The following is a 20,832-nucleotide window of genomic DNA, read 5'->3' on the forward strand; positions in this document are numbered from 1 at the left end:
TATCAAACTAGGAGTACAAAACTAGTGTCTTTAAATGCAGGTGAAATGTCAGGACCAGATAACTGAAATCCACATAGATGCAGCATGAATGAAAAGAACTAAAACTTCAAAATTACATGTACTGCATGTAGCTATTTTGGACTGACCATTGAAACAAATATATGTAATGTTAGCTGTCAAACTACTGAACTGCTGATAGCTTTAAGTGGTTTACGGACTGAGGCACTGCAAAATCCTTTAGAATGATGGGTTGGACAGAGGAATCATTGATAAAAATTAAAGCTTTAAAGAATTGGTGATGCAGTGCAAGGACAAGTTCCTCTTCAATGGAGCAACATATCATCACACTTTAGGGTAAGTGTGGATTGTGTGTACGTGTGTTTTGGTGTGTACTAATCTGTCCATAGTGTGGGGTGTTTTCTTGTGTGTATATGCTTTGTTGATCGGCTCAGTGTGTGTGACGCAGTAACACTCTGTCCCAGCCTCTACAAACCTAATCCAATTAGAATGCATCTCAGTCTCTTAGGGTCGTCTGTCTTTAACTGTCTTTAATGTGTGTGTTGCATTTAGGCATGGTAATACTTAGGGCGAATTCCAATCAAAAGTGATCATTCCTATGCCCTACTCACTACGAAAGACAGAGCTCTTGATGTGGGCACTCTAAAGGGAACATGGCATTACAGTTTAAATGTAGCCTTCGCTAAAAGTCTTCTGAAAGGGCCCTTTATAAAAAAATTTACTTTCCTACTTTTGTTTGGAACGACCTTACGAGTGGCGTCCCCTTTGCGAAGTGCCCTTCAAGGGTGCAAAAATGCCGTTTGGAAAACACCTTTAGTCTTAGCCTGTTCGAATTTGTGTGGGGCATGGGGGGGGGGGTTATGGGGGGGGGGGGGGGTGAAATGTATAATGTAACCTGGGGGGGTCCCCTGGTTTTTCACCAAAACTAGAATAATAGAAACAAAACTTGATTTTTTTTTCTTGAATGCTTGTGGTGACAATGCAACATTGTCCATTATCTGTCCCACTTTTCATAAATAATCCAAACCAGATTTTTTACGTCGGGAAATTCTAAACATGCAAATACATGATTGTTGGTACTTCTTAGGTACTAAAATTAAACCATCTTTTAAACCATCACTAGGGGTGAATTAGAATGCACGCAGTTAATATGCACGTAGTTTTGCCTGTATTTATCTGACACTACATGTTCACTCATTATCAAACAGTTGTGAAGTTATTACATGGATAACTCAAATAATAAATTAAACAATGAGCTACTTCTTACTTATAACTGTACTATGAATCTCAGCCACGGTGACCAATTTCAATTCTAAAAATCATAATATAATTTTGAACCTTACATCTTACTCTTGTCTTACAACTCATTAAAACATAAAATGACTCATTTATATAAATATATTGAATTATTTTTGGAAGGATTCATGTACAGATTTTTGGTTGTGTGTGCATCTGATGTAATTATTCAGTTCAAATGGGGTAGACAGTATCGTGCTTTATCGGCTACCAACATTTTTTCTGCCGCCCTGTAAAAACTCTTTTACAATGATACCATCATCTTTCCCAACATTTATGTTATTAATGCATTAGAGATGCTGAGTGCCAATGCAGTGACACTGTCGAGTTACAGCAGAGAAACTATTTCAAGTGTTGGCCATCTCCAGCACAAAAGCGCAACTGAATCGGGTAAACTATGTTTGTGATGTTGTGGTGCCCTGATGTTTTGTTAGAGAAACCTAAGAGAAAGTAGATAATAGTGTGATAAAGATACTATCACTCGAGTATTACAAAGGTGACAATGATAAGCTGGATGGAGTGGGGGTGGGGGCGAGCTCTGACTCAATTCGAACACTGGTCTTAGCGCTGCCAGTCAGTGGTGTTTGTGAGACAGACATGTTGTGATAAATGAAGTATCTGAGAGGCTTTTAGCCTGCTGAAAGAGTTATTACAGGTCAGGATCCTATAACTGATTGGATGAGTGTAAATTTTCAAGGTATTTCGCATTGGTCATTGATGCATAACATAGTAAGCATAGTCTGCCAGTAATCCTCCCATGTGAATGAATTGTAGACAATTCTTACATTCAGTTGTTCAACCTAGCCATTAAAGTTAGCTGCCCATGCTAATGATAGAGCACAGCCATTATCTTGCTGAGAGAGCATGAGCAGAGCTTTTTGTATGAGGAAACATGGGTGTGAGGGGGAATTAAACCTCACTTTAGTGGCCTCTAATCTAATTGAAAAAAGAGAGAGAGAGTGAGTGAGAGAGAGAGAGAGCAGTAACCTGAAATTAGCATGTGATTGTAAAATTGATTGAATATGGTCCCCTATCCCAATGGTACAACCCAGATTTAATTCCTAGATCCATTTTAGTGATCTGCCAGTCCACAGATAAAAGGAATACTCCTAATTGAATCCCTCTGTCTTTACTGTATTCTAAATGTATGCAATATATGTCTATTACTGGCTCCTGATTTCGGAGCGTAAAGAAGCGTAAAGTGCTGTACATAAGGTCTCTATAGATCAAGAGAAGGCTGAAGCATATATCATGAATAAAAGATAATAGTGCTGATAAAGTAATGGAAGTCATTAAAGTAGGTTTGAGTAGGGAAGTCTCAGCAATCTTTGGCACTGAATCATCTTGAAGAGAGAAGAAAAGAAGAGAAAGCGAGAGAGATGAAGTGGTTGCTGAGGAAGAGAAAGCAAAAATTTGTAATTTCTGAGCCACTAGTGTCAACAACCAGAATTTCAAAAAGAATCACTGTGTTCAAACAGATCCTAGAAAACTACCCCTGGTTGTACCAGAGACTATTTAGCAGAGACAGGCCACTTCTATTTAAATGAATGGGAGAAATTGGAACAGCCAACCAAGAAGCTCTAGTGCCCAATGGTTAATGGATGCAGAACGGAAGTCCCGCCTTACAGGTAAAAGAGCCAATCGTCTTTTAGATACAGACATCGCCTGTCAATCACCTCGCTAACGTGCATGCGCATTAGCTATACAAACCAGGAAAATTGCATGTTTTAGCGTAATATGCACAATTTATGATTCCAATATTATCAAATTTAATTGCTGATTTGAACTATGTTCTTTGATAGCAATCTTGACCAACTGTTTTTTAGATTTCGGTGTTCCCCCATTCAAATAGATAGGAGCTACACTGGCATGACTGGAAATAGTCTCCCGAGAGCGTTCCAAAGATGGCCGACAGTGGACTGACTTGCTAGAAAGACTTTGGTTGTACTAACAGGTAGTCCTGCGGCTGCCCCTACTCACACCATTGGTTAAGCCAATTTTTTGAAAGCACCACAGAGCTACACTTTTATATAAAATCAACTTACAAATGGACTTATAGTTGACTGCATATTAAAGCTGCACCACGGAAGATTTTTGTTTTTGTTTTTTGGTTAAAAATGAAAGTAGTACATAAAAGCAGTGTTCAAAACAATGTCCTTACCTTACCCCAATTCACTAGGTTAAGCTTAAAAAAATTATTTGTATTTTGAGCTGTCGGTCGGATTTACCGCAAAATCGCCAAACATCATAACGTTGTGTCAGTAAAACCAGAAAAGAAGTACTGGCTGTCACAAGTTCCGGCTGGGAAAACTACACTGCTCAGTTCAGTCAGTCACTGTCACAGAGTTCAGGACAGCATCGCTGCTCAAACTACATGAAAGGTAATATTTGAAAAACCATAATAGGTGCTCTTTAATCAATGGCTATCTGCATAGAAGTCAGTGTAAGTTATAATGAATCTATTTTCATATTCAACAACCCTACCAGATAACAAGTAAAGAACTTTGCCAAACAGTTAACAAATAAACATCCATCCAAAGTTCTTTACTTGTTATCTGGTAGGGTTGTTGAATATGAAAATAGATTCATTATAACTTACACTGACTTCTATGTAGATAGCCATTGATTAAAGAGCACCTATTATGGTTTTTCAAATATTACCTTTCATGTAGTGTGTTATATAGCTGTGTGTAAATGTAAAAAAGTCTGCAAAGTTTCAAAAATCAAAGTGCACGAAATATGGATTTATTGACACCCAAAATAAAGAGCCAATTCTGAACACCTGAAACGAGTCATTAGTAATTCCAGTCTTACTTCCTGTACTAACCTATGTAATTTGGTAACAAAAAACCCCGCCTCTGGTCTGTTTACATGTACAGACAGTGCAGGCTGTTAGCCTGTTAGCTGTTAGCCTCTGCTACGTTATTGTCAAACTACATATAAACTTGCCACTGAGAAACGTCCTGTTCTCGTCGTGCTTGCGATGGTGGTTCGGTTTGATCTTCCGATGTATCACTATCGGACTCGGGCTCAAATTGGTAAGGTAAAACAGACATTTTTCAGACAGAGCTGAAACTCGGATATGGTAGCGGGCATTTCCTTTTCAACACGTGCTGTAAGCGGTAGACCAATCACAACAGACTGGGACATCTGACCAATCAGAGCAGAGTAGGCTCTCTGAAAGGAGGAGTTTAGAATGAATCCTTCAAAACGGATCATTGAAGGAGTCGTTTTTGACACTGGGAAAAAAGGTAATGCTGCAATTTAAATTATGAGCAAATTAAAGTGTTTTTTGACCTTGGATGCATGTAAATCTATTCTATGAGACCTTTAAAATAAAATTAGGCACATTTAAAAATCATAATAGGTGCACTTTAAGTACTATGATCTGTTTTGATTGGTCCGGCATCAGTTGATCCAGCTTTTATGATTGATCACGATCTCATTGGCCCCACCCACACACAATACCGGCAGCCTGCTCTCTCGCTTCTGGATTTACAATTGCACAAGTGAGTTTTGCTACAGGTTTTTCGCAAAAATTGTTGCAAAAGTCAAGGCTTGAACATTTACAGTTGCAGATCTGAGAGGTTGTAAATGCCGATTGTTGTTGTACTGCAAAAGTAAGAAAGTAAATTAAAGTACAAAAAGTAAATATGCAATACAAGTTTGTGTCTGTCATTGTATTTATATGAATGCCATTTTACACATTTGTGACTATTTGTCTGCAACTTTTAATTGAAAATACAGGTTTTTGATTATTGTCTGTGAGTGCGGATTGTAACATTCAACTTCAGATTTTTGTAAGTTTTCACACTAGGCTGTGAGTGTAAATTTCAACTTGCATACACATATTTATTAAACAAGTTCTCAAATTCAAATCTACAAGTTCTCAGGGGGTCTGGGTAGCTCAGCGAGTATTGATGCTGACTACCACCCCTGGAGTCATGAGTTCGAATCCAGGGCATGCTGAGTGACTCCAGCCAGGTCTCCTAAGCAACCAAATTGGCCCGGTTGCTAGGGAGGGTAGAGTCACATGGGGTAACTGCCTCGTGGTCGCAATTAGGGGTTCTTGCTCTCGATGGGGCATGTGGTAAGTTGTGTGTGGATCGTGGAGAGTAGCATGAGCCTCCCGTGCTGAGCCTCCGCGGTGTCATGCACAGTGAGTCACGTGATAAGATGCGCGGATTGATTGTCTCAGAAGCGGAGGCAACTGAGACTTGTCCTCCGCCACCCGGATTGAGGTGAGTAACCGTGCCACCATGAGGACCTACTAAGTAGTGGGAATTGGGCATTCCAAATTGGGCGGAAAAAAAACATCGACAAGCTCTCGAGTTTTGCGACAGATTTACCTTCATAGATGAAGCTTATATTGCTTGTCTTGCTCTTGTGAATCGAACCAAACAATATTCGTGTGTTAACCGATCGTGATATATCTACATTTTCCGGTGAAGTTATTGTAACATGTTTACTAATATTTATGACTTCTGAGTATTTTATTACATTGCTGTTGTTCCAGTTTCGCTAATAGTGTGTGCCGCTATTTTCTCTTTCCTTTGGCCCATTCACAGAAATGCACAAGCCATCACTTTTTGTCCTTTTAGTAGACTGTCTGTTTACAAGTCTGTTTAAAATCACTAAAGGTACAACTTATTACAAGGTAGTTCCCCATGAAATGTAAAAAAGTTGTTTAAAATGTACCGAATTCATAGCATGGTAATGAATAGATAAATTTGTTTAGTGTGTAAATATCTATCTATAATAGCTTTACTGTTAAATAAATGATTAATTAAATATATTATTGAAATTTTTATATTGCATATTATTTTCATGTTTAATAAAGTATATTTCATCCCCATCATTACTAAGTCCTCGTTTTATATTTTTATTATTATTATTTTATAGTCTTATTGTTTGCAGTGCATTGATGCACTGTTGTACTATTACGGTTTTACTTGCATTATCAACTAAGTCTGTACAATATAATCTAAAATAATAAAGTCTTCCATTGAACTCATATTAGGCATATCACGAGTTTCACCTCTTAAATTGATAATTGTAGTGCAATACAAACATTAATAGTAGATGAAACACTGGAATAATCATATTAAAATTCAGTATACTGGTAACTGGTGGTGGTTGAGGAGAGTCCCCTGTTCTCTGTGTAAAAGCACTTTGAGTGTAGTGTCAGAAAAGCACTATACGTGTAAATTCATTCATTCAAAATATGTAAATACGAGTGTTGTTTATCTTTATCAAAGCAAGTAATATTTCGGTTTTAAATGTTTAATAGAAAAACATAATATCAACATGAAAATAGAGCAAATGACTCCGGCTCTGAATATCTCCCAGTCATAATCACACACAGGCGAGGTAAGCTCAAACCATGAGATTCATTTGCGCAGAAGAGCAGTGCCAAAACACATCACACATAAAGCTTTCTTCCGCAAATTGCAAATATCAAGTCACACACAGATGTCGCTAGAGAGCACAAAGTTCTGTAGTGAAGCTTTAAACTGGGATTAAAAAAGTTATTTTATTGTGGAAAACATTACACACATTAGCTTTAAGCTCTGAGCTAAAGAGAGGATTGAAGGAAAAGACAACACGCTCTCACAGCGAAATTGTCAGGATTCGTACAACTTTTCTAAATTTGGCCAATTCGTATGATATCGTGCGACTGCACTCGTTTGAATTCCTACGACTTTCACTACAGCCAATGACGTCGCTGGACATCGTTTCCATCTAATATGCGACAATTACTTGCTTCTGTCACACACAACCACTTCCTATTATGTTTACACACTCTACTGATTGGTTAAGTTTAGATAAGGGGTTAGGGTAAGGGCATACTATTAATAAGTATGTCCTTAACGCCTCGTGCGTGGAACTTGCGCTTATTCCGCATTAGACATCCGGGAATTTGCACATGATAAAGTCGTACGAGTTTATGCGAACAACATCGTGCGAGACCATACGAAATAGCCAACTCGTAAATTATGTATGATTTTTCATGAGATCGGGTTGGAAAAGATGTATGGATGCCACACCACTATATCTAAAAAAAAAATACAAAAAATAGAGCTTTTTTTTAAATATTTATTTATTTTATTTTTTGTGGAAACAATTGTTTCGGCAGAATAGCCGCTTATATGTTAATATCATTTATTATTAATGTTATTAATATTTAATCAGGTAAAAATAATGCAATAAGCAGAGGAGTTGATAAGCACAGAAACTGATTTGTGCAGCAGAGTGGAAAAAGTGCAGGTGTGGCATGGTCAAGTGGTGTTTTTCCTGATTCATAATGCAAATTGCCTGAGGCACAAACTTTGTTTAAAACTGTTCAGAGAGCTGTTTGTTGCTTTTGCTGTTGGGATCCTAAAAGTTTTTCATCAATTGATATGGACGGGAATTGAGAAGTTGTTCATCAGATCCGGTTCCATTAAAAAAAATTAAATGGTTATCATCAGATGAACATTCATGAGTGAAACTAGTTACTTACGGTTTTGCGGTCAAGTCCAATTGTGTTTTTAACTGCCCCATCTTTTAATAACACGTGATATTGTGACTGGGTTACAAGCTATCCACACTGACATGTGCTGAACACACATATGATACACGTTGACATGAGAACACACATACAATCCACACTGAAATGTGCTAAATACATATAATACACGCTAATATGAGCTGAACACACATATAATCCATGCTGAAATGTACTGAACACACGCAATACAAACCAAGGTGAAACGTTCCGCACACACATATAATCCTGATCTGCCACGATTAGGAACTTTATTCAACTTTAGCCATGCTATCACAGAGGCCAAAGCAGAGACGCTGGTCTTGACAGCCACTACATCTCATACCTTCCATGTTTGTTTACACACAGGACAAGACACGGTTCTCGCATCCATCGGCAGCGGTGGAATGGAGCAGAACGAGATGCGTTTTTAAAAGTTAAACTTGTTCTGCTCTTAAAATGTGCCGCACATTGCCAGAAACGCATCAGAGTGGTCAAATATGTCCATCTAGTGCATGTTCGCATGGACCAACAATTAAAAATAGCGCAGATAGGCACAAAAATGCTTCTACAACATGTTTATACTCAAAACAGCAAGACCCAGTGCTGCAGAATAAAACAGAATGGGGATCTCCTTTTAAAAGTTATAACTTGACACAACATCTTTTAAAAGCCACATGATACGCATGGCAATGGTCAAAGATGCAGGTTTATATATAAAAATAATAGGAAATAGTCCAATTGGGTACAAAAATTCCCCTTTGGTGTGCAGGAATAGGAGACCTATCGGTCATGCTCTCTTTTCGGCTTATCGACTGATCGCCAGTGGTGGGCCAAGGGTGTGATGATGTAAAAGTAGGCGTTGATGTCTGTGGAGGTGGTCATGCATTAATGGGCCACCATGTGATGTCACAAAGTCATGGAAGTTGAGAACGAGGCATTTTTGCAGCCTTATTTCAATAAATGCATTGGGGAGGAAGTTTTGAGTTCTGAAACTTACAGCAGATTTTTATAATACAATGAACTCTTATATGTCAAAAGATCATGGAAAATTGAGAACAGCGTTTAAACAATTTGAAAGTAATTCCAGCTCTGCTACTGAATCAACAAAGGCATTGTAAAATAAGTTGAACTTAGACGAGAGTAGGCGGTTTCATTTATTTTGAATTATCTTTCCTTTTATGGCAGAATTAATAACCAAATAAAAAAATCATAAAATAATGGAACTCTGGTTTGAATTATTTACAGGTAGTATAATGGGCATAGACATGTCATACTCATTTATATAGCGACGCCATACCGCCATGCCCTTTCCATTTTCAGGAACTCTTGTTTCAAGCTAATTGCCATTCTACCTGCTTATTCTATTTCTGCGGTTGCTGTTTAGGTTTAGGTCATAAATTTAAGTCTTCTTTACTTATTCCACTTCCTCTGCCATAACAGAGGGGAAGCCTGTGTTCCACCGTCTTAGGATAACTGTGCTAGTTTTTCCTATTCAGCAAAAGGCTTCTGCTCTTCCATTGAAATCGATTGAGACTGTGGTCTCTTTTTGTGTCTTTTTTTCTTGTTGATAGTCAAAGCATCAACTGTCGTCTGTTTCTGTATGCAAAGCAATATTACAGTTAAAATTGCTGGGTGAGTGTTGGGGAGTTTCTGTAATGACTTTGATGTGTGTGGTATTGATAATACACTTTGACAGCTGTAAGATGAATGGAAAGTGAAATCCAAATCTTGTGAAAACTGAGAACATAATGTGACCATGAGTCATGATCCCTTGGGATCTCTCTCTCTCTCTCTCTCTCTCTCTCTCTCTCTCTCTCTTTCTTTCTCTTTCTTTCTCTCTCTCTCTCTCTCTCTCACTCACTCACTCTTTCCCCGTTTCTATCTACCAATCTTTCTTGTCTCAGTTTAATATTTGTCTATCTCTTTGCCTTTGTTGCTCCTTCTCTCTGTTGATCATGAGGCTCCGGATGGTCTCTCACATTCCCTAGTGGGAAGTGTTTGATATAAAGCACCATAAAACAGCAACACCACCACAACACTCAAACTCTATAACATAAAGAGAGAAACCGTTTCATACCACTGTAGGAAGACAGGCTTGACCGCACATTATCTGAACTTACTGGTACTTCTGTACACTCCATTTTGCTTGCCTCAGCTTGGCCCATTACAGTATGAGTCCTTCAGATGAAACACAAGAGAAGCACAGTCAAGAGAAGACCCATGTACTGTATGTGTAACACTCTAGGCCTTGCTTATACTGGATATTTTTAAGGTGAAGTGTGTCGTTTCTGCATCATTAGTGGCACCAAACAGAATTGAAAATGTAATGTTTTTAAAGATGTTTCCTGAACACTGCCATTGGTTGAGCCAAGGTTGCTCTGTCTGGCTATTCAAGCATTTAGAGCAATGTTTTGATGTTTGTTTTTTTTGTTTTTTCTTAAATTAACCTACTAATAGCTTATTTATAGTTGCTCTACCTATTAAGCTAGGATAGTATAAAGTATTGTAACATTAAAAAAACATTACTTCAACTTAAAATAATCCTCTTGGTGTTTACAGGATATTCATATCTGCTCTTTTTGTATAAGGTCAGAACGGTCTCAAAATAAATATGTTCACAAAATGTTAGTCATAAATGTGTTCATGAAGTACGATTCACGAATGTATAACAGATTCACAAATGCAAAATATGATTCATAAACACACGAGTGTGTTACATAATTATTATTTTTTTTTTACATTTATGATTTGATTGAATTTGCATATCGTCACAGATTTTTGGATTGCCTATGATTTTTAATAGTGGTTTATAATGGCTAATATGGGCAGCATTGTTGACTTTAACTCTGTCCATGTCTGTAATTTAATCAGAATGTTGCTCCATCTCTGAAGAAAAATCCTGTCAAATTCATATTATATGATAAGTGATGTGGGACCTAAATTTGCCATGTTTAATAATTTCTGTAGATAAGATTTATAGTCAATCTGTGTTTTGATCATTATTATTTCATTACACAAATGTTCTTGTATCAAAGAAATCTTTACAAAAGATAGTGTTCCAATGATAACCTTTCACTCCATGTGTAGATAAATGGAGGAGCGGGATCGCAGTCGCTCACCATCTCGCAGGACCAGCAGAGTGGAGCAAGTGGTGGGACGTTGGCTTCGCCGCTCCAGAGAGTCCACCAGCCGGTACCATTCTTTTGATCTTAGTGTGTGTGTGTGTGTGTGTGTGTGTCTATGTGTGTGTGCAATGAATGAGTGTACAATACATTCCTTTACATTACATTTTGTATTGTTTTGTGTTTGAGTATAGCATCACCCTATCTCTCTCTCTCCATAGAGAGCGTGTGCTAGAGGATGGGCATCTTGGTGACCCTGGCTCTCAGGAGCAGAGGAGCTGTCCAATTAGAGTCACGGTTAAGATCCCACTTGACCCCACCCTCAATTCCCATGGCTTTACTGTCTCAGAACACAGTCCACCCCAGGTGCAGGATGTGACAGAAGGTACACACAATACAGTGGTCGCTATAATGTGGTTCTCGCTCTCGGTGGGGTGTGTGGTGAGTTGTGCGTGGATGCCACGGAGAATAGCGTGAAGCCTCCACATGCGCTATGTCTCCGTGGTAACGCGCTCAACAAGCCACGTGAGAAGATGCACTGAATGACGGTCTTAGACGTGGAGGCAACTGAGATTCATCCTCCACCACCCAGATTGAGGCGAGTCATTACGCCACCACGAGGAATTAGAGCGCATTGGGAATTGGGCATTCCAAATTGGGGAGAAAAAGGGGAGAAAATCGATAAAAAAAAAAAAAATGCTCCATTTTAAGATGTGAAAACTTAAGTCATTACACTTTATTTTGGAATAATAGCACCATAACAATCTTTAGATCAGCAGGTTGGTATCAAAATGCCCTCTTTCTTAACTTCATGAAGAATTTTACATAATAGAAAGGGAAAATTTTACCAGGTCTGTTGAACCACATGATGGAGCCTGACTAAGGCAGCTTTCTAAACAGGCTGAGACTGTGAAAGCTAAATTATGAGTATTCAGAACATAAGCCCTTAATGAAAATCAGTAGAATAGCTACAGATAATTAGCTACAAAACAAGGTCCCACTACTGCAAAAGGGATATTAAGAATACTGCAAAAGGGATATTAAGGATATTAATTATTTTTTCTAATAAAATCTTAAATTTGAGACAAATAATTATTTAAATCTCAAAAAATTTCATATAACAGGGACTGTTAATACCCATACCTGATACTACCTTTTATATTCATGGCAAAAGTGTGTTCTGGTGCACTCTGCAGATGAATTGAGACTGTCAAACTGAATAAGTATATAGGTAACACTTTATAACAATGATGCACTAAAACCTGAAAGCTGTTAAATTTTAGACACAATATGCCTTATTAAATACAGCCAGTTATTTTGTCTATTTTTGCTCTGCTAACAAAAGTAATACCTAAAGAAGCATTGGCATAACTCAGAACTTATCGGCCCCCATGTAAAAACATTTGCATGGGTCCCCTGTCACCCCCACCCACCCGTGAACTTAAAAACATGAAAATTGAATAATTTTGTTGTTTTTCTTTACTCAATATTGCTTCTGTATGTCTGTAAAAGCTGATCAAGTTGGCAGCTTTTCATAAACTATGGGAAGTTAAATATGTTTGTTTTCTTTACTTAAATTATATACATAGCTATATTCATTCATTTAATCTGTCAGGCTGCATTTGACTTAATTAAGCCAAAACAAGCAAATTAATTGTACTATTAATCCAGCTAATCAGTAACTTTTTTTAATCATACATACTGTCAGTTTTTGTTTTTTTTATCGGTAACAGTTTACAAAAAGGTTTGACTTGTTAACATAAGTTAACATTAGTCAACATAAACTAACAATGAACAAGACTTTTACAGCATATATTAATATTCGTTAATGTTAATTGCACCACATAATAATGCATTTTTTTAAATCAAAAGATGTATTTGTTAACATTAGTCAATGCATTATAAACTAACATGAATTTGCAATAAACAATTGTATTTATATTAAAGGAATATTTCACAGAAAAATGAAAATTCTCCCATCATTTACTTACCCTCATACCATCCCAGATGTGTATGACTTTGTTCTTCTGCAGAACACCTCAGCTCTGTAGGTCCATACAATGCAAGTAAGTGGGTGCCAAAATTTTGATGCTCCAAAAAAGCACATAAAGGCATCATAATAGTAATCCATATGACTTTAAACCATATCTTCAGAAGTGATATGATAGGTGTGGGTGAGAAATAGATAAATATTTAAGTAATTTTTTGCTTTAAATTCTTCTCCCTGCCCAGTAGGGGGCGATATGCATGAAGAATGTGAATCACCAAAAAACAAGAAGAAGAATGTGAAAGTGATATGTTTCTCACCCACACCTATTGTATCACTTCTGAAGATATTGATTTAACCACTGGAGTCTTGTGGATTACTTTTATGCTGACTTAAGTGATTTTTGGAATGTAAACATTTTGGCACCCATTCACTTGCATTGTATGGACCAACAGACCTGAGAAATTCTTCTAAAAATCATCATTTGAGTTCAGCGGATGAAAGAAAGTCATACACATCTGGGATGGCATGAGGGTGAGTAAATGATGAGAGAATTTTCATTTTTGGGTGAACTATTCCTTTACTAACATTAACAAAGATTATTTAATGCTGTAAAAAAGAATATTGTTCATTGTTTGGTCATGGTACCTAATGCATTAACTAATGCAAACTTATTGTGAAGTGTTACCTTTTTATCACTCTACTATGAGATCTCTCTTGCTCCTGAGTTTCTCTAACAAAATGACAGCACACCTCACATTTACCTGACCACAAACATAGTTTTCCTGATTCAGCTGAACTTTCATGCTGGACATGCCCAATGCGTGAAATAGTTTCACTGTTTTCTGATGTCACTCGCTATGTTCTCTCTACTCTACGGAAGCCCATTTTGTCCATGATTTATCACATTTTCTGTCTTGTTTTCTCGTGATCACGACTTAATTTTCTCGAGATCTCGACATAACAAAAGTTGTTTTCTCGTGATCACAACTTAAGTGTAAATCACCGCAGAATCATTCCAGAGACGCCATTCAGTATTGCAATATCAGAGGAGCAGGAGCGCAGCACATATCCCATTAATCAAGGTCTGATGGCAACTGAAATCGCTTTGTGCCACTGAAGCACTGTATCTGAGCTTCAATCATTTTGGGGGGAAAAAATGTGATCTGTAAAGTCTGAATCTTCATTCGTCTGAAAATCACGGGACTACTTCGGTATGTGGTTCAAAAGAAGTGCAAATCCCAGTACAAGTTTGAACCCAATACAGTCACATAAGCACATTTCACTCCCATTTTAATAAAATGTTATAGCCCATCCCACAAGCATATTTATTATCCAATCTCGTCATTAATAATCAGTTATTAATTTACATTGTTTTTATTTTTTAACAGAACACAGTAACATCTTAACTCATATAAAGCCTTTGAACTTTCGCTTGGTTATTACATATTTATTTATAAACACTTTAGTTAAAAAAAGATGAAAACCACATAATAGCGTTGATATTACATTTTATTGCTAGTTGTGCTTCATTGTTTGACTACCAGATGGCAGTAAATTGAACCTTTTACAGAAGCTTTGAGTACGAACCCAATGTCAGTACATTTGTAATGAAAACCCTATTGCTTCAGAAAGCTTCATTTGCCCATCATTACACCATGGATACTGGATTATGATTGAGAGATTCAGCCAGGTCAGCAGACTCCATCTCCTTGACCTAGAGAAGCCTACTGTTGCGATAAACAGAAGATGAAGATGCTGTGCCTGTGATGTTATGAGCTGCTCCAGGCACCAAAAGGTGTTTTCTCGTGGGAACATGAAGTCGAAATCAAGAGAACAAAAGAGAAAATTAAGTCGTGATCACGAGAAAACAACTTTTGTTATGTTGAGATCATGATAAAATTAAGCTATGATCATGAGATAACGAGACAGAAAAAAGTGATAAACCATGGACAAAACGGGCTTCCGTACTACTCCGATCTGCTCTTAATGTGACTGCCCCGCCTACACTGCCAGTAGTTACACGATTGCAAAAAAAAGCCAAAGCTGGATCAACCGTTGCTTGTTTCCAATTAACGCACAGACTGACAGCCTGTCTTGAATTCTGAGAACACACATGCAAAGTGATTCAGTGTTCCAAAAGTGTCATACTAAATTTAAGCACTATCGGAATGATGCCTGTCCAACCAGATAAGAGGATCGGAACTGTTGTGTAATTATATTATAGATTTTCGATAGATATTAGTTAATCTACAAACATCAAGTCTAATTCATTTACACAAACATTTTATAAAGGTTTATCAAACATAAGTTTGAATGCTGAAATGCAGAGACCCAGCTGCTATTTGCATGTACTGCCTGCCCTGTTAAGCATAATGTTGGCTGAAGGGTTTGGCTCGTGGAGCTTTGTCTACAGGAAACCCTACTCTTGAAATGGCTGAAGCCATCTGGTTACACCAGAGCCAAATAACTAGCCAGTAACTAGGACACCATACACTCCATAAAACTTGATTTGTTTATAAATATTGTGACTAAGACGAATCAGAGTATGGTAATTGAAGTCCTGAAACCATTGTAACCATAATTGACAGTTATCATGGTATTCTCCACTGATGTGCTTTGTCTGTGTGTTTTATAGGAGGCCCTGCTGATGGAAAGCTTGTCTCTGGTGACCAGATTTTCAAAATAAACAATGTTGCTGTTGATGATCTATCCACAGAACAGGCTGCTGACATCATTAGGTATGTGGCATGTTTGAGTGTATCTATTTGCATCTGCAAAAAAATAGGAGACTTGTTTGTGTATGGCTATATCTGGTGGACCAGATGTTAATTTATTTTTTTTCCAAGACGGTCCCATATTTACTCATGATCCTTTTCATGTGCCCCAAAGGAATATATATCACACTCAAAAAAGTTTTCATTCATTTACTCTACCCGAAGTCGTTCCAAACCCGTATGCTTTTATTTTTTTCTGTGGAACACAAAAGGAGTAACTTTTAAGCATCTTAAGCAACTTTTTTCTTGGGGGGGGGGGATATGCAGGAGGAGAGACACCATAACAGCACCAAAAAAGTATGACTCATGCACTATATTTTAAACCTTCTGAAGCAATACGATTGCTTTGTGTGAGGAACAGGTTGTCATTATTCCTTCCTGCTGAAGCTCTAAAGTGGACTATAAAATTTAACATGGTGTCGACATGCCTGTGCCACCTTTTGATGAGTGGGGTATTCTTTCAACTACTAAAGATAGCTTCACTAATAATCTTCCAGACTTGTCTCAAATACTCAGTACGCCACAAAGTTCAGAAGAACTTAATGTTGTCACGGAAAATATGGATACAATCTTCTCTAGTGTCGCCCCCCTTCGATTAAAGAAAGTTAAAGAGAAAGATCCTGCACCATGGTACAATGATTACACTCATGCTCTCAAGAGAGCAGCTTGGAAAATGGAGCATAAGTGGAAGAATACAAAATTAAAGGTATTTCACGGTGCATGGAAGGATAGTGTCTCTAATTACAGGCAGGCTCTAAAAAATGGCAGGTCTGCATATTTGAGCAAACTCATATAAAATAACCACAACAATCCTAGGTGTTTATTCATTACTGTGGCTAAATTGGTTAGGAGTAAAACTTCTGTTGAACCAGATATTCCATCGCAGCATAGTAGTAATGACTTTATGAATTTCTTTACTGATAAAATCAAAATCATCTGAAATATAATTGGAATTATGCATCCGTCTGCTACAGCACCCCAGAAAACTAAAATGATTCCCTACAAGCAACTTCAATCCTTTGCTGTTATAGGTCAGCTTACAAAAATTATCAAAACATCAAAATCAACAACATGTATGTTAGATCCAATACTGACTAAACTCCTAAAAGAGGTGTTTCCTGTAATCTCAGAACCTCTTCTTACTATTATTAACTCCTCATTATACTTAGGGCACGTCCCAAGAAACTTTAAACTGGCAGTTATCAAACTGCTTATCAAGAAACCACAGCTTGATCCAGGATTATATCCTGAGGTTACCAGAGCCTGCCAGATCCATCTCCAGTCCTGCCTGATGTCTGATTCCCACTGTGTCGCTGATGTGTGATGATGACCAACTGCAGCATGTGCCAGCCAAACTTCACTTCAGTCTACTAAGTCAGACTTCACAGAGGATGAATTGATGCAAACTCAAAGACATGAGATTCTTTATGAGCCACTGCCTGAAGCATGGGCTCAGGATGGAGTTCACCAAAATTACCTGCCATAAGCTTCCAGCCAGACTGTGATGCTCCTCACTGAATGATACCTATATCAACTTGGTCAAAGGAGGGACAACACTCTCTTAAACTACATAGAAAAAAGAATTAACCACTAACAAAAGCCTTCATTGGCCAAAATCAAAGGACAATGCATCTACATGTATTTCCTCAGTTAATTCGGGATGACTTCAAGGACTTTAACACTAAAATTTTGTTAATATAAAATCATTTTGTTTAATCATTGACCCACAACACTTACTTTGCCTCCTTGCAGATCATTGATTGTTGTCTATGGTACTCCATGACACAAGCTCCACTACAGGCCAGGGCCCCCTGAACGAGGCGGCTGTGTGCCTTAGCGTGGCAGCTCTTTTCTGATTGGTGCTCCTCCTGGGTTGAGGACCCAATGCATTGCCCTGTGCAGACGATATTGTCCTTCCTGCAAGAGCGTTTGAATGGTGGACTCACTCCATCGACGCTCAAAGTTTACGTTGCTACCATAACGACCACTTGTGAACTCTGAGGGCTTGTCTAATGGCAGACACCCTCTGATCAGTAGATTTCTGCATGGTGCGAGACGGCTGAGATCATCTCGCCCCACTGCTGTCCCAGTGTGAGACTTAGCGCTGGTATTAGATGCGTTAACAGGTTCCAAGATTGAGCCACTAGAGGCGATAAGCATATGCATACTCTCATTGAAGACTTTGCTGCTACTCACTTTGACATCAGTAAAACATGTTGGGGACCATTAGGACTTTTCAGTCAGTAACTCTTGCTTAGAGTTTGAAACAGGCCTGTCAAAGGCCATTCTCAAGCCCAGGGAGGGTTATGTGCCCAAAGTACTGGCAACCCCCTTTAGGGCTCAGGTTGTTACCCTGCAGACGTTCTCTCCTCCTCTCTTTGAGTCAGACGAGTCTAAAGCTCCATCCACACCGCCAGCAACACAGAGTGACAATTCATTTTCCCATTCATTTTCAATGAAAGCAGAGAGACTTCCAGCAACATGAGGGACAGAGACCTTTACTGACAATGTGTGGCCGTGGCGAGAGACATGACAATTTTAAGAAAAGTTTAACTTTATGCAAATGATGACCGACATCCGTCTCCCATCTGCTGTGAGTGTGAGATACTAGAGACAATTGCAGGCAAGATGGAGGAGAAGTTTCTGTGTGCGATTGCAATGTTCTATATCATTTGTCTGTAACCACATACATGGAAATGGGCTAATAAATGATTCTTGTTGGTATTCTGAGTGAGTTTCATTCATATATCGATAGGTCGATTGTCTTTTTTATTAAATGATGCACTGAGCACTGCTAGAGTTATATAAAATGCTCTCCCCTGCAGAATGTTAACTTTTAGAGGCAAGAGAATTGATTAATTGTTAAATTAGAATGATATATTTGTTTTACCGGCAGTAACATCTGTAATCAGCATTTCAAAAGCCATTATGGCCAGAGGTGCAGTCCACCAATACCGTTAAAGCGACATCAGTAGGATCACCCACTAGCAACTTCATAGCAGAGAAACTAGCAACACCACATGACAGTTAGGGCTTTAGAGACTACACATGATCTGACCTGTGAGGGTATTAAACATGTACTTTGAATGAATCAATTCAAGGTATCTGAACAACTCTTTGTTTGCTTTGGAGGCTGTTCATGAGGTTTGGTCGCCTCTAAGCAAAGGATTTCCCACTGGGTCATGGATGTTATTGCACTCGCTTATGATTTGCAAGGTATACAATGTCCCATGGCTATAAAAGATACTTTTCAAAATGAAGGGGTGGTTATAGCAATGGCTTTATTACCACCCTGTTTGTTAGTGGGCATTGCCCCATTAGTACCATGGCGTTATGTTATACGGCTGCCATAGCATCAGCTACTGACACAGTGTTGTTGTTACCTTTTTAAAGGTGAACATCTCAGTTACTTGCGTAACCTTGGTTCCCTGAAAGGAGGGAACGAGATACTGCGTAGCTTTGCTGCAACTAATGATTAGGCAGAGCACCCAGTATAACAAGCTAATCAATCTGGCATGATGGAATATTTTTTAGGTTTCAAGTTTTAGGGTCACTGCCCCTTGACAGTGCTCCCATTGCGTCAGCTACTGATGCAGCGCCTCGTTCCCTCCTTTCGGGGAACCAAGGTTACATGACTAACCAAGACAGTTTGTTTCCAGTATTACATATCTAACTACCTTTTCTATAAAAACATCCTTTAAACGATTTAAAACATTGTCTGAGAAGCAAAATAGCACAGATTAAATTAATGATTTAACAATCAAAAATTATTTGGCAAGGAATATTCAAGATACATTCTCTGAAAACAAGTTACTTTCATAGAAAATAATGTTTTTCAGGTAAACTGATCTTGTTTAAAGTGTGTATAGATATTTTATTCTAAAACTATACAAAGATTAAGATTTTTTTACAGTCTATATACCATTAAACGTGGTAGTCACGTGTCTAGAGGGTGATATACATATGGTAATTGTATGTAAATGAAGTTATGCATAGTAAAAACAGGTGTTGTAAGCCCCATACTGTATATGGTTATTTTAGGGAGGAGACCGGATGGGGAATAAAGCATGTGCATGTTAGCACAATCTTCCTGCTAACTGGGATTTATAAAGGGAACTGTGTGCAGGTTCTTGCTTAAATACAGTTTTATAAATCTGAATCTTTTGTGCATCTTTTATGCACTTTTGCACACTTTTAGGATGAAATTGACACTAGAGTTTTATACATGAGGCCCCTGGTGACTATATCTATAGCAGTATCACTAAATATGTTGTACTCTTTTACACTCATTTACAGGGAATGTCAGGGCACCATAATATTGACTGTCCTGAGAAATACTGTGGTAAGTGTATGTGTACACATAGATATGTTGTTTTGTAGAAATGTTGTTTGAGAAATGTTGTTTCTTTTGACTGGGGCATGGCAGGAAGATGTGGTGTTTTTTTGCCTTATGGTAGTAGGCAGAAATAATTCCAATAGCATTTTATTGATCACTATATTGGAATAACCCATAACCAGGCTCAGATGGAATCTGCAAGAGCAGAACACAGCAGAAAACTCTGCAGCTTACACGAAATTTAGAATGCCTGTCAGTCACTAAGTTCTACACATCCCCACCTTATTAAGTATTTTACTGTTTTTTTGCTCTTAAACACAAAGCATCATGTAGAAGATGTACAGAAACAACATCCAGATGCATACCCTTCCCTTGTGTTCCCTTTAGAAACCTAGGAAGTCTCAGCAAACAGGCTTAAAAGTTACAGTTTGATAAAAGTCCTGGTTTATTTTGTGCATGCAAACCATTAAGGATACATTAAAGATAAATAAATAATAATAAAACAAATTTAAATAAAAAAAATTAAAAAGTTTTTTTTTGATATGTACCGTGTAAATACTATGGTACAGTGTATAAACATGGTAATCACTCTATCTGTACATCTTACATCAAAGTACCATGGTACTACCATCTGATACCTTTACCATGGTACCACTACAGTCCTTTTTTTGTAAGTGTTGTAAAGAGGAGAAGTGGTGAGAAAATAAATTTATGCTGATGATTTGACCTCTTATAAATGCCACAGTCCTGTCAATACAACTGACTCT

At 37.9% G+C, this 20,832-nt stretch overlaps 1 protein-coding gene across 1 annotated transcript in view; it reads left to right on the forward strand.

Moving 5' to 3' along the window:
• The first annotated feature begins 306 nt into the window (after positions 1-306).
• The window catches only part of LOC127445079 (FERM and PDZ domain-containing protein 1-like), a 32,913-nt gene continuing 12,387 nt past the window's right edge, over positions 307-20,832 (forward strand). Inside the window, exons 1-5 of the mRNA XM_051704840.1 lie at positions 307-354; positions 10,931-11,035; positions 11,187-11,350; positions 15,591-15,693; positions 20,026-20,071. Coding sequence (XP_051560800.1) covers positions 10,935-11,035; positions 11,187-11,350; positions 15,591-15,693; positions 20,026-20,071 — 414 coding nt within the window. The 5' untranslated portion in view covers positions 307-354; positions 10,931-10,934. The remainder of the gene's footprint in view (positions 355-10,930; positions 11,036-11,186; positions 11,351-15,590; positions 15,694-20,025; positions 20,072-20,832) is intronic.

Source organism: Myxocyprinus asiaticus, chromosome 8 (genome assembly GCF_019703515.2).
Source record: "Myxocyprinus asiaticus isolate MX2 ecotype Aquarium Trade chromosome 8, UBuf_Myxa_2, whole genome shotgun sequence".
NCBI lineage: Eukaryota > Metazoa > Chordata > Actinopteri > Cypriniformes > Catostomidae > Myxocyprinus > Myxocyprinus asiaticus.